A 15,546-nucleotide genomic window follows, 5' to 3' on the forward strand; every position below is an offset into this window, starting at 1 on the left:
GTTCTTATTTTCTCTCAGCTCTTGATTTTTTGTCCCCACAGTTGAGGGACTTAATGCCATTGGAGAATTGCGTACTGGGAAACTTATATGACCTGTACAACGAAATAAATGATCTTCAGACCACATACAAGACAATGACATATTTAGTCTTTCATTTATAATAACAAAATCCAGCTTGTCCAGTATGCGCACTCTTCATTCTGCATGATTCAGATTGCAAAACCTGAAGGTGAACTGGGCACCCGGGCTGCGGCGGCGTTCAGCGCGCATCAATTTTCTTCCAAGATTACAGGATCCATTACGGAAACTGAGAATTACATTTTAAGCGAATATAGACGATGAGAGGAAATGTTTCTCCGTAATCGCGAAGTAAGGAAAGAGCATGATGAAATATCCCTGGAGGTTATATGTCGGAATCGACCCAAAACAAAACACGACATGCTAATTCCGTATATTTTTGAGAACGAGGGACAAGTGGAATTAATCAGCATGTGAACTCTGGTCACCAAAATGCCCCCCCCCTCCCCACACACACACACACACACTTCACATATCTCTTACATGCTCCTCCAATAATTGGTACTATGAAAAGTCCTCTGATATGCGCCAGCGTAGGTGTGAGAGATACATGTAATAAGATGAACCATAAGTGCTTTTATTCTATGAAAAAATAATAAACGCAAGCCAGCAATGTATGTTGAAATGACAGAATTGCTAGAAAACCTCAGAGTAATACAGCAACCAGTTTCCTGCTGGTAACTTACGCTCTTGCCAGGCAAATTGTATATCCTTTATTTTGGCATAAATTAAACAAGCATGCTAGTTGGCGGCCTCATATGGGAACATGAAATCGTTATTTTTTTTTTGGTGACAGAACTAAGAATGGAATCCTTTCAATGGTAATTTAAAGGCAAATAAGCATGTCTTTGCATGTTCTTTCATCCAGATCCTAACGGCTTATGCTGTCTGCATGACTGGACAGGGCTGCATGGTTAAAAATTGGAAAAAAATCATAGCGTGCCGTCCCTTTAATTAAAGGAGAAGACGCTGTTATGCGGGGACAATGCAATGACTTGTAAACACAAGAGTTCTGTTATCCGCATTGTGTCCAATGTGGAAAATTCCGGTCTGTTTTTCTCATGTGTTTCTTGCAATTCTTTCTGCACTCAGGTTCATGTACGGTTTTGCTAGAATAACTTTATTTGGGTAGTGAGGTCATATTTGGATGGTTGTATTGCGGGAGGAGATGAGGTAAAGGGCTTAGTTAAATGTGGCAGGCAGTTCAGCTGTCATTTACATGTGCCTCCTCTAAAATTGTGACCCATGCAATGGACCAGGCCTTGAGGGCCTTGGCTATGAAGGTACCTGTGAAATAGTCACTCAAAACACAAGACCCATTCATGAGAAGTGTGCATATCACATACAGGTGACATAAATACTGTTTTTATAATTCAATATGGCTTTGAATTTAGAAATGTTTAGAGATGTCATTCTTTTTTCAGAGATTTCTTCAAAGATTTTTTGTTACTGTAGTTAAAGGACACCATGAGTCAATCAAGGGGATGTTTGATGGTTAGAAAGTTATAGAATTCTAGACAATTTTTTCACTTTTGAAAACCCGAAACTGTGAAACCCTTGAATATATTGTCCATTTTCAGTACTCTTATGCTTAAGGTTATTAAACCAGGATAAGACTGGTAATGACAATGAATATGCTTAAATTTTGTGTTTGTGTTGTGTGTTAGAGGTCATGTTTTCTGGTTGGCGTCTCTTGGACATTGTTGATTTCTCTTGTCTGTGCCATACATTGTTCCCATTTTAAAGTTTGTGTTTCCGCGTGTGTGTGATAGAGGAATGTGAAATACGCTAAATACTTTGCTTCACCAAGAGTTCAAGAATGCTGGAAAGAATTGCCATGTGGTAAAATGGATAGTGGTAAATTGTAATTATCGTAATTTTATCATTTGAGAAATGTTTTTCTTGTAGCTTTTTAGTAAAAGTGTTACACTTTCTCAGTATTTAGTACTAAGAAAAGAGAACTGTATGATCAAATTATATGTGCTGCATGTGAAAGTATGTGTTTAGGAAGATGTGACATTGAACTTCAATTGTTTTTCGATCTGCATGAATGATGACCCTACTTGCTTTGCCTACTATCTGGGGGGTTGGAGATTGGCTTTTTATGTTGCTTTTCCCTCCCTTTAACCCTTGCACAATCCTCCCACCTGCACCCCCCCCCTCCCAAAATCACCTCCCCTTGCACCAGAGCACTGATACACTTTCCCCTTTCCATGTGTCTTTTCCTACCCAGAATTCCCTATCAACTCAGGTGAGCGGGTCTCGGGGGAGCGCCACAATTCGGGGCTCATCATTGGCGGTGCAGTCGGAGGGGTCGCCGTCCTCCTGGTGGCCTTGATAATCCTCTTCGTCATTCTCCGGCGACGGCAACGCACCTTTAAGGGAGACTACAGTACCAAGAAGCACGTTTATGGCAATGGGTACAGCAAGCCAGGCGGACTGTCCGCTCATCCAACCCTCCCCAAGAACCTGCCGTACGGTGAAGACTCGGACGATGAGAAGAAGTCAAGTCAGATGGGGGGCCCAGGGCTCTACGAGAGAAGCGATCGGGTTTTCGACGATGACGACCTGAAGAGGCCGTATTTCACAGTAGACGAAAGCGAGAGTCACGAGTACGAAGAGCGGAGTCTAGCTTATCCATATGACCATGAAGTCGAGATTACCGATGACATGGTTTCCCAAAACGACGGCTCTGTAATTTCAAAGAAAGAATGGTATGTTTAGAGGCATGTGGCACCAGACCTCCTTCCCTCCTCCTACAACTGATCATCACCTCATCCTGTAGTCCTCCACTCCCATATTCCCTCTACATGCCCATTCCTTCAGCCTACAATCCAAACCCCCATAAAAAATAAACAATTTACATACTGAATGCAACTGGAAAGCAAATCACCGTGAAATTTTAATTCTTAAGATAAAAGAGGATATTCCTAAAAAAAAAATATCTACAAATAGGCTGATGCCGGTTTACGTTTTTTGGCCTCAAGATTTTCTGTGTGATGCATACAACTATTTTACATGCAGTTCTTTAAGAAAAAACATTTGTGTCAATTATGTTTTAGTTGAAAAGAAGAAAAAAAACAAGGATTGCTCTGTATACATTGTGAAAGTCCTACACTGGATGTACATTCTCCTTTTTATTATTGCACAAATTATGTGTTATTTTTGTACATATTTGAATTTTTAGTGAGAGTGGAAATATGAATTTTATGAGAGAGGTTATGGCCGGAGGGGGTAGTTCTGTGAGGCTGTGTCTCACGCAGCCCGATGGGAAGATCGTTACTTACGCTCCTCGAACCCTTTGACTGGATCAGAGCAGACGCCAGCATGATGCAGACTTGGAATCCAGTTTTTTTGGTTTGTTCTCTGCCTTCCTGTACAGTGAATGTATTGTAGCTTCTGTAAAAAAAATAATACAAAAGGAAAAGAGCGGTTTATTTCCAAAGATTCATAATCAGCATTTTGAAAAGTGCTCAGATAAGCCATATAGGGAAGAAATCAGTTTTACTTTTAATCCAGTCAACTCTGCATTGACCACTGTAGGGATGCAGGGTCAAGAAAGATGAGGGAACATTTTTATTATTTTATTATTTTCTAATCATACATTATTATTATTACTATTAATATTATTGAATAGTATCCTGGCCTTTCTCAACCCAGATAAGCAGTTATGGAAAGTGGGTGGTTTCACATCATATTTCAATAAATACTCATGTTTCATTTTTTTGGCATGACCATTGACCAGCAGTTTTTTTTTTTCCTTCACCAGTTCTGAGTCTCAGGCCTCTGCAGCTGTACGCAGTTCCGTTCGGACCTTTTTTTGTTTCCAGAAACTGAAAGACATATTGGACGGTGCTATCCACAAACGGTTTACACGATGAAAACTACGACAGAAGCTAAATTTTAATACGATATCCGAGAGAGGCAGTAGTTTGGGATGTTGTTCTAGAAAATTCCGTCGTCGTTTATTATTCATTTTTTATTATTCGACATAGATCTTTTTTCGTTCTGCTGGAGTTCCGATAGTTGTTTCTATACAAAATCATTCAGGACAACATACAGGGGACTTACCTAGTCCCCTACAGATGAGAAAAGTGAATGGGAGAATTCATCAGGCAGCAGCAACAGCATTAGAGTCTCACCCTGACTGCAAGCGAGCCCGGTATTGCACATTTTGTGTAAATTTCAGGCTAAATGGTGTGCAAATTTTCATGTGACCATTAAGTATTCAGCAAATACAGCCAGTGGATATAGACACAGTTGAGGATGATGTGAGATATTTAACTTTATTTTTGATACTCAGTTTGCAACGTTCTTTTCACGGTCGTTCTTATCTGAATACTGTATTGTTAAGCATACGTTTCTGTGCTTAGTCGTCTACATTAACATTAGTGGACACGTGTCAAGTAAAACAAGAAACAGTAGAACTTTTGCTTTTGTTCTGTTTGAGAAATTGTTTTTGTTTTGTTTTTTTGTCACACAAATGTTACGCAAGTCATTTTGTGTTTGTGAGTAGTATGATTGTGTGTGCCACGAAAAATGGCTAGGGAGAAATATTTTATAATGTTTTACTTTATAGTTCAGAAAAAAAAATGCATTTAACTCTAAAATTAATTAGTTATTAAAATTTAATTTTGGTACAGTGATCTTAGCTAGCTTTGTGAATTCCATTGTAACATTAAGACAGCAAATAAAAGTAAGCAGTATATATACTTGTACTGATTCATATTCTTTAGATTTTTACTTGTTGACACAAACTTACACCAATGCTGTAAAACTTCCATTTCAGCAAGATACTACTCTGTCGCTTTCCATTGTAGATTAATTTCTAAAAAAAAATTCAATTTATTATTTTTAAAATACTAATAATAATGTGAATGATGGAAAAGGTCATATTTCTGTTTTAGTCTTTTTTTTATTTTATTTGTACTCTTTATATACATTTTGGTGCACCTTAAATGTAAAGCTAGATAAAACAAAATGACAATCTGTTTATGTGGTTGTTCATTTTTTGCCATACAGATTTCACTGTGGCTTAAATGTTAACTTAAATTCGAACCAAAGTCTGATTATGTAAAACGTCCTGAGCAGAAAGTGCAGTAGTAACAAAGGTTACTTTTAGTAGAACAAAGTAAAAAGTGACATTCTTGGAATATTTGTTTCCATATAGATCTGAAAGCTTGGTGTTACGTCATACAGCTATAGTACCTCAACAATCAGCTTTCCCATAAAGACATGGGTTGGAGAGAGGGATCAAGCGAAAGTAAGACAGATCAGTTCCAGATTACAATACAGACACCAAGGACGTACTCATTTACCGTAACCAACATTTCATTACAGCTGCTGCCTTCACTCCAGAGAAAGACCTGATTTTCCAAAGCTGTAACGAGAAAACACACTTTTCCCCATCATACATAATGACTGACTATAAGCTGCCGCTGCTCACAGCTAATTTTACGCTCGATCCAGTCCACCTGAGAGAACCCTATATTTTTCTGTAAATCTTGCAATTTGCCTGTGTCACCAGTGGCACTATACTAAATTTAATCCTGCAGAAAGGACATTTACTCAAAATAGGCTAATGGAGAGAAGCATGTAAACTATAAGCTAGCGTTTGGTTTTCCTTGACTCATCAACGGCGCGTTTTTAGGTCAATACATGAAATGTCAAATCGTTTACGTTCCCTGTGGCTTGACTCGTGTGTAATTGGTCTGATCGCATTTTCACTAAGATAGCTGACACTTTTCTGCCCTTATTTTGACATATAAAAACAAAGCAAAAGGTTGTGCATAAGGTGATAAAGAATACAAATGGAATTTATGGCATTTTTCTTATAGGATGTTTGAGATGTATAGAACCAACATAGAGAGAACAGTTACAGTGTTTAACGCAGTGAGTTATTAGAATGTATGTTTCTCATGAGTCACTGGTAGGGAAAATTATAAATTTTTAAATGAATATCTGAATTTCCACTATGGATCTTTTATTTCCCAAATCCAGGATTGCAGAGGCCTGGAATCAAAGTATTTTTATTTCTCCCTCATTTTTCCATTCCTTCTGGCCGCAAACATTTTTGCTGATTGAATGCTAAGATCACACACATCCCGGTCGAGAAGCCAGCCCACTGCAGGCCACGCACAGACACAGTCACTCATACAGAGGATGCATTCATACGATGTAGAGCTACCGATTTACCTGCAACTTCATGGCTCGTGAGAGCAGCTCCGGGAGAACTTGCACACTTTGCGCATACAAAGAGCTGGTTGCCAGATTTGAAACTGCAGGCCCTGAAGGTGAGAGATCGTGATGCAATCCCACCAAGTCACCGTGAAATGTTCGATTGATAAGAATCACGTAAACAGTTCGTTTGTTGTGTATTTTTTAAGGGTTTTAGAACTGATTTCTGCAGTGGTGTTACCTGAGCTGTAATAAGTAGACCCCTTGCTTATTAAACAGCAAAGTGCTAATTAAAACACTTTGTTCTACAAATTTACAATGAGAACATTCCCGTAAATAATATTCAAATGGCATTCCCTTAAAATCAAAGAGACTGATTGCATGATTGATTACACAATTCTGCTGGTTATAAATAAATGTATGTGTGTTTTTATAGACAGAATACTGATATTTAGTGAAGAGTTTCTGAAGAAAGAGGTTATTCTGAAAGTCTATGAATGAATATAAAACGTTATACATAAGATTATTGGTGATAGAGGAACTTAAAATGACAGTCTTTCATAAAGTGAATTCTCGTTGCTTAAGGTCATCAGATGTTCAAATTCAGATATGTTTTTTTTTATCTATTGCAAGTCTTGAAAAAATGATAGCATTTATGTGTTCTGTTTTCTATTAAGAATGTTTTGTATTATTGAGATGGGCACCAATGAAATATCCGGATTTTATTCTGTGCTTTTACGTATCTGTACACACACAAAAGTGTGTGTTTTTGTACATATTTTATACATGGTGTTAGCAGAGATTTGAACAGGGATACGGATGTGTTGTCCCACAGACAGTAACATTTCAGTGCTTTTCCATGTAAATTACAAGATCTCTGAGTTTCCACTCAAACAAAAGATATAGTGTGCGAGTAGTGAGAGTAGCGTGAGAGTAGCGTGAGAGCAGCGTGACAGTAATGACGTTGGTTTGGTGGGATGTTAAACATATAAATTGAATTGCAGTGGTTTCAGGGCAGCGGTTGTTAGCTTTTCTGCAGTGTATCAATATTACTGCCAATGTTATACATGGACTCCTACTACAATGGAGGGAGAAAGTGTTTTAACAGTGTTTTAAAAGCTAATGGCATTGATATTTAAAGTCAAAACTGTGTTGTGTTCTTTTCAATGCATCCTCAGTTTTTTTCATTCATTCATTCACCTTTTCATTCTCTTTTTTATTATTATAATTTTGTATTTCCAGTACGTTCTTGGCACTACAGGGGTAATTCTGTTCTGTACTGTAAAGTATAATACAATTGTGTTGTAAGTCTGAAAAGACTGTATATCGTTTTTGTAAATAAAGGTGGAGAAATTAATATGTATGTTTCTGTAGTCGTCACATATTTTCATTAACATTAATTATCTAACGGTTAACTAGCAAAAATAAACATTATAAAAATAACTGAATACAAGGTACTTTTTGTACATTATAATACAAGCTCGACATCCATCTATAGATACCAAGGAATTTCTAAAATATTTGCATAACTTTTGAATATATCAGAATATTTTACTTTAATTTCTGCACCTCAGTTTTGATTGCATTCGACTGCATTTCTGAAATTGCATTTCTTAAAGGGCCTGAACATGGTTTATTATGAATTGTACGACCAATCGTTGTGCAAGCTTTCTTGATTAAGCAATATAGGTTTTGTGCCATTGATCTGGACTGTTGTCAAACACAATGAAATATTGATTCTCCAGGAAAATATACACAAGGCAATGAAGGCAAGAAACACAATGTTGCTTTAATTTTTAATATATCTGACAGCAAGCAATTTTCCTTCTGGCTGCCTTTGTCTTTTGCTCTACGCTGGCTTGTTTTATTTACTCCACAAATAAATATGAGAGCAAACGAACACCTCACCTTCCCCGACATTGAACAACATTATAATTTGCCAGGACTCGGACAAGAGACCTGACCCCTTCAGTATGAACGTTCTGACATTCTTCCGCTTGTGGTACTTAATCTAAAATGTTCAGTCTAGGGGCTGGACTTGAAGGAAGTGCCGTCTTATTAGACAGAAGACTGCATTAATCAGCTGGTAAAGGATGGTTGCTGCGGAAACGTCAAACAATTTTTTGATTTGTTAGTTTCAGATTCATTCATTTTTAATAGCTTAATTAGTAGTTTAACAAGCATAGTTCTAGTTCACGTAAAATATATTGAAATATGCGTGGCAGAGCTCTGAAATAATTAAAATCAGATCAGAGTGGCATGTATCTGCAGCTTGTCATTTCACTGTGTTGTCTAATGTATCTTGGCATTCTTGGAATAGCTGTCCTGTAGAAAAATGAGACAGCCTGATTATTTTGTGCAGATACTGTTTAATTAGTTCCTAATTATATAAGTAACCATGTGCCTATTCTGATTATTAAATAATGGGGCACAATGAGCCAGACTGTTGAAGTGCACCTTGACAACCTAGATGAAAATATTCATCGTTGACAGTACTTTTTTTTAATAAAAATTACCATTTATAAATCAGTTGTATTTAAGGAAATATTTAAAAATAAAAAGAAATATAAACAATGTATGCTTTCTTCTCAAACATTTCTCCTTTTTTAAAGTAAAAATACTCCCTCAGTACGACACTTACTATTTACAACATAAATGTATGAAAACACATTAAATAATGCAAGTAACACATACTAGCAGTTTGGCACAAGGCATTCTGGGAGCTGAATGATTAGTCTAGATCTGGTGCAGACCTCCGGCATCACATTGCCTCCTCCAGACCAACCAGAGAGGTCGGGCCAATGCTGTCGCTATAGCCGCTGTGTCACAGTCCTTCATGTACCTTTCACCAATGGAGCTTCGCCATCCACAGCCGTTGCAGGGTGAGCCAGGATGTGCACCAACCCTCCTCCCATCAGCACCCCTACCCAGTACGGCTGCACTGGCGCTCAGGACTGGCCCCCTGGACCCTTTCAGTTCTGTGTCCTGACTGCAGCCAGAACAAATGGAAGCTTAATGCAGTTTCCACAAAGTTTTTGCAACTCCAACTCCATTCTGGCGTCCACCACCTTCAGGGACGTGGGGTGGAGGTTGTTGCGCTCTTCAAAGCCCCCCCACTGTCTCTTCTTTAAGACAGAGCTACATGGGGTGGGCCAGTCTTTCAACGTCAGGATCTGCTGCCACACCTTTTACTGTCTTTACAGTCCAGTCCTGCGGCACCGAATTGCATCCACCTGACCCAGCAGAGAGGTCCGGCCCAGGAACCTTTGTACTAGATCCATTGGGTCACCCCAGGAAGAGACAATGCTCGGTTCCCCTCTGGTTCCCTCCTGCTTGCTGAAGTTGGATCAGGTCATTTCATAGGCAACCTGGCATCCCGCTTCTGACATCAGAGATCAAAATAAAAAAATAAAACAATGTCTGACAAAGGACAGTGAAATAGACACAGAAATATACGTATGTTGCAGTTGAACCAGGACAGCAGCCATAACCCTGCAGTAACACTGACAAACAGAGATGTGGGTATTAGCTGACAATATGCTTATGATCATTTCTGTTTGTAAGGAGAAATTGCCATTAGCAATACTGCAGCACAAGGTTTGTGAAGTTCTGCACAGGCGTTGGGGACAGGTAAATGGCATCAGGCTGAATAAAGCTGTTCAGCAGCAAATTTCAGTGTCATTTTCTTAACTTGATAGTGTTCGTTTTTTCCATATCAATGATGCCGAGAGCTGAAAGTGCCCTTTTCCAAAACTTTCCTACCGAGTCTACAAAATTAAAAATAATCAAAGTTTTGCAAGCATGCTTGCCATTTTTCTTCAAAGGATGTTTGAGTATTTCTTAATTCTGCAGCAGATATAAATGAAAGATGAAACAGACGGCATATAGACATATGGGCTGTGGGCAGTGTTGGTTTTTATTTTTTAACAGACTGTTGAGTCTCCCCATCTTGCAGTCATTGTGATGTCTATTGGGAACATTCAGTGGCCTTAGACAAACCACTAGACAGGTTGGCACCAAAATTCCTTTTTTAAAAAAAAACACACTGACCTCTGTAAAAGCCTACCCAAATGGCAAACATGGCAGCCCCATTTTGCAGGGATGACTTAGCACAAAGTGGCCATTAATCAGCGGTGGTAGCATTGTTAGACTGCATTATCGCAGTCGAAAAGCAACGTAAGACAATGGGATTTTTGGCACAAGAGTGTGATGCCTACTTTAGATAAAGTGTCTGTTCAAATAGGTAGAAGAGACAATGCTTGCATCATGGATTATGTTTCTAAGCAGTTATTCTTTTCCGTTACACAATGTGTGGATCTTTTGTGTTTTGTATCATACTTTAACAGTACTGATCTTAGTTTGTCAACACTGTTAAATTTATTGTGATTGTCAAGATTATACTGCCATAAATTTTACATACTCACATTATTTTTTTGCTACTTTTGCTAAAGGCTTGGAAATATTTAATGTGCCTGTCTAGTCATTGTAGTTAATTGCGGTTTGGCCTCTGAAGACTCCACAGTAATGAGTAGGTAGTGCTCATTTTACAGTCATTACTGACATGTTTAATTGAACTGAACTCTAAAGACAAAAAAAAAAAAACAAAAGAAAATTACAAACATCTTAAGTTCATTTGCATCTCTGTTAACGCAGCGGCATTATTACTCCGTTTGACCTCAGATTAAACGGACGCAAGGTGAATCTTAACTATCCCTCCCGTCAGAGCAGCGGCAGCCATGTTTATTGTTATGTCTGTGTTTGTTGTTTGTTGCTTTTGTCAGGGAGCCTTTCAAAGAATCTTAACTGTGTTGTCCTCCGATGAATATTCCGTGCATAAAGTGCAGAAACCTTCACAAGGGAAGTGACCAAGAAAAATAAATGTTCTCAAATTCACTAACAACAAGGTGGAGATGATAGGTAATGTCAGACTCAGAGAGTCGGCCTACAGAAACATTAACTTAAGACGAGTGTTATACTTCCAGGAAACTATATGTCAAGTGAAATGAAGCTGTCCCCTGATTATAAAAACATAAAGAAATTTCATATTAATTTGAGGATACATTTTTAAAAAGTGAAAATTTACACTGCAGTCAGTCAGAGAGCTCTGTTTGGAGACAAAACCCACTAAAGGCTGATTATTTGTTACTGGCTTTAACCTTTCTGTTAGGATTGATTTGTGATCATGCCGCAGAAACATATTGGCACGTTTTGTTGCTTTTTAACTTGTAAATTGAATATCTGAAAATTGCATTACTGGGAATATTGGTGCAGATGGATCCTAGGAAATTGTTTTTGTTATTTTGACCACCTTTCCGGTTTGTTGAAGAATAGCAATGAGTAGGTGTCTATTCTGAGTTTGCCATTACTAGCGCATTTCCTGTTATTACAGGTAACAGCTTTTGTGCGTGATTTTAGATATCTTTTGTATAGGAAATTAAGTTTTGGGACAGAGAAACTGATATAAAAAAAGAAGACCCACGTATAGAAAGCCTTTCATTATTACATAACTATAACTTATTATGTAACTATTAATATTTTAACATTTTATGAGCCAATAATAATGATAGTTCCCAGTAATAATTATCTGATATGGAATTGGCAAGAATGAGGTCTTATGAGGCAGAAGGTGCCATTAGTTAATATTAAGCGATAATCTTGTATAGGGAAATGATACAGATTATACTTAATGGCAGACAATAATGAATTAGTATTCCATCCATCCATCCATTTTCCAAATCGCTTATCCTACTGGGTCACGGGAGGTCCAGACCCTATCCTGGAAGCAATGGGCACGAGGCTGAGAACAACCCAAGATGGGGGGCCAGCCCATCGCAGGGCACACTCACACACCATTCACTCACACATGCATTCCTATGGGCAATTTAGCAACTCCAATTAGCCTCAGCATGTTTTTGGACTGTGGGGGGTAACCGGAGTACCTGGAGGAAACCCCACGACAACATGGGGAGAACATGCAAACTCCACACACACGTGACCCAGGCGGAGATTCAAACCCAGGTCCCAGAGGTGCGAGGCAACAGTGCTAACCACTGCACCACCATGCCGGCCCGAATTAGTATTCCATGTAATAATTTTATTAAAATATGCTAGTTTTTAAAAATACTGTTTTTAAACTACGCGTTATAGAAAACTGCTACCATTAACTCTTCACGAAGCACTGAATTTAATGGCCTTTGAATTGTATGCACTATATGGCGATAACAGTGCAAAGCAAATGTAAAGCATAGCTCTTAACATTATAATACAGGTGTTAGAGGTGTTCTGGGACATACTCAGGGCAGGATGAGAGATAAGACGAGTGCTTTTATTTTGAAGAGAGAGAGGAGACAGTTTTAAGAAAAAGGTTGAGAGGAACCAAAACAAAGGAGAGCCATTTTGGTGAAAACAAAAGGCATGTCCGGTTCTTTGAAAGGGCTACAACAGGGTGAAAGCTCAGGAGTCAGGAAACTCAGCAGCCGGGTTTATGGAACAGGTCAAAAGGTGCGGGTCAAGTGACTAATGCCCCCGAATAACTAACACCGGCCCCCGCCCCCAATACACGTCTCAGTGCAATCTTAGGCATTGACGTTTGACGCGTTACGTGACATTTCTACAATAATAAATTTGGTGTCACTGTGTACCAATAAGTATTTAAAGGTAAACAGAGGAACAGTTGCTTTGGATGGAGAAACGTGTAAAAGCAGCATTTTATATTACATTATTGGTATAATTAAGCTTTCAGAAGCTTTATTTACATTGAGATTTTTTATTCTCATAGTCACTTAGTCTATATTTGACAAGGGAATTGATGAGATATTGGCACAAAACAGAGTAACGAAAAAACATAATTTAACATTAGGGTATGTGTAAATTAACTGTAACACAATAAAAACCTAACAACAATTTCTTTCGTTCTCCAAAAAGTTAGTTATCTTGTCCCAAAACCTCTCCTCAGGGGGCACCCCAGCCATTCCATGTGTTCGCTGAATTTCACCACCAGCTCACTTAAATACACTTCATTAGTGAAAGACCTCAGCTTGCCGGAACGCCTGTCTTTTGAGGTTCTCAGTGCCCCTCTCCCCATTTTACATGGGTGCATCGCATGGTTTCTGCAAACACTGGGGTGACTTTAGGAGAGGGTTTGAAATGGCTAAGCTGACACACTTTGACACACATTATATCGTTGCAGGGGTTTTATAGCAATATTATGATCAGTTAACGTCGATTTCTTGGCCTAACGCTTTTGCACAGTACTGTATATGAAAATATATGTTTGATGACAAAAGAGGACATAATATTTTGAATTTAATTTAGCATGCAAATGAGCACTATATATAATTATCATAAGGCCGGGGTACACCATGAATGGTGTGCAGTATGCATGGTTATTAAATGGGGAAAAAAGCAGCTATTAAAAAGAAGTATTGTCTCATTAAATAAATGCATTGCCTCTGCAGTTGTCATTATAAACCTTTGCCAACTGTTTTAAAACCTACTGACTTTTAAGGTTATGACAATGGGGAAAAAGGGCCCATGTTCTGTCACTTCTGCTCCTCTGTGGTAAGTGTTTTTGATGGGGGTGCTTGGGTCCCGATGTCTCAGAGGTTTCAAGCAGCACAGCCAAATCAAAGCCCACCGCAGTCATTCAGGTAAAGGGTCCCCATCTGAGCGGGAGGGTTGCGGGTCTCTGTTTCGCCGCCAGTTGGAATTCTCAGAGCATCGAGGGTGGATTTGCGGTTCTCTCTGGTGCTGAGATGTGAATATAGTCGACTGAATGTGCAGCTACAATTCTTGCCAGACCAGGTAGGAAAAGTCTCCCGCCAGTACAGAGCACAGCCACGTCTTCTGTCTTTCGTTGCCCATAATCCATGTGTTTCTGTAATTGTTCCATTGTCCCCCTCCATGAAAGGAATCTGTGAAGGCTGCAATTAACACTGGAAATTCCCCCCCCGTGGATCTGGGCGCACGTTCAAAAGTTTCCCTTTCTAGAGCCAAGACAGGATGCGCTACCATCAGCTCATCTTCCCATCTATTCTGCCAGGGTTGTAAGTGCTGTGTGCCGCGTACATCTCCTAGGGCTAATCGGCATTATAAGAGAGCAGGTGTGATGTAGAGTTAAGGTCGGCGGTGCTCTTCACAGTGTCCAGCCTCACATACTCCCATGGGATTGCCCCACACAATGACTGACGCATAGTATCGGTCATCAGGACGCCTGCGTGGGATGGCCCTAAATGCATGGTAGGCAGTGAGCTCATCAAGATTACCCAATTCTCATCCAGAAGTCAGTCGGACACAGGTGTTTGGTTAGCCAGAAGCAAAGCTCCAATGAATGCCGGCCTTTCTGCTAGGTAAGTCCAGAAGTAACAATTTCCGTTGGAGAAAATTGCCAAACTCTCATACGCTTGTAGTTACCGTCTTCATTCTTGTTTGCGCTTCCATGATGCCAGCTCTAAAACCGATATGATAATTCAGCATTTAAGTCCCAGTCTCAAGAACTAAGAACAGTAAGCCTTAGAATAAATGTGCACACAAGTAATTATAGGACCATCCACTGCTGAGCATGAAGTTCAACCACCATATTAATTACCATGTGGCACCATGTAGCTCCTAAAACTATGGCCCTTAAAAGTGTTTGTTTTACAGTCCAAGTCATGCTTGATACTCAGACCTTATGTTTCCCAAGAAGACAGTGACTTTTAAAACAAGGTTTATTTGACTATGAAAAATCTATATAAACCCTCTGAAAACATTTAACCATCTGGTTTGGAATTCCAAAAACAGAACAGGAACCGTAGGTTTTTGAACCTAAAGGTCCGTAAGCCTAAATATAGAACAAAAAAACACTCAAACATAAGGTGTGATGATATCCACTGAAACACGATTAAGAAATACAAATATTTTTCAAAGCCAAGAATCGGGAGGTTAGAGTGTCATTTAAAACTGACAGAGCGATAATGTATGTGAATGATGACGTGTGAAGTCGTGGCAGGAATTTGTTACAGTTCGTCTCTTGTCATGCATGGCAGTCAGTGTGCAGCTAGGAGCTGAAGTGCGCTCTGTCTCAGACTATGGGAAGGAGTTTGTTGCCAGGAAAACCGCCAGTAGAATATTAAAATTTGGCTTGGTGTCCCAGCCAAAGCCAGGCACATTTGCTGCATAGTATTATGGATCAGATTCCACTCAACCCCACCCCCAAACTTCCCAAGGGTCAGGACAGTGGGGGGAAACTCAATGCCATACACACGGCTCCCCGCCAACAAAGAGGGGGGAAGGATTGGGGAATGGGAGTGG

At 39.3% G+C, this 15,546-nt stretch overlaps 1 protein-coding gene across 3 annotated transcripts in view; it reads left to right on the plus strand.

Moving 5' to 3' along the window:
- LOC125712905 (nectin-1-like) overlaps nucleotides 1-15,546 on the plus strand; it is a 141,110-nt gene that overhangs the window by 51,906 nt on the left and 73,658 nt on the right. For 2 of the 3 annotated variants that reach the window (XM_048983473.1, XM_048983475.1), the window contains one exon: nucleotides 2,312-7,618. The exons of the other annotated variant lie outside the window; for it this stretch is intronic. In XM_048983473.1, coding sequence (XP_048839430.1) covers nucleotides 2,312-2,802 — 491 coding nt within the window. In that variant the 3' untranslated portion in view covers nucleotides 2,803-7,618. Of the gene's footprint in view, nucleotides 1-2,311; nucleotides 7,619-15,546 lie in introns of those variants that run through there. 3 annotated transcript variants of the gene reach the window in all.

Source organism: Brienomyrus brachyistius, chromosome 18 (assembly GCF_023856365.1).
Source record: "Brienomyrus brachyistius isolate T26 chromosome 18, BBRACH_0.4, whole genome shotgun sequence".
Classification (NCBI taxonomy): Eukaryota; Metazoa; Chordata; class Actinopteri; order Osteoglossiformes; family Mormyridae; genus Brienomyrus; species Brienomyrus brachyistius.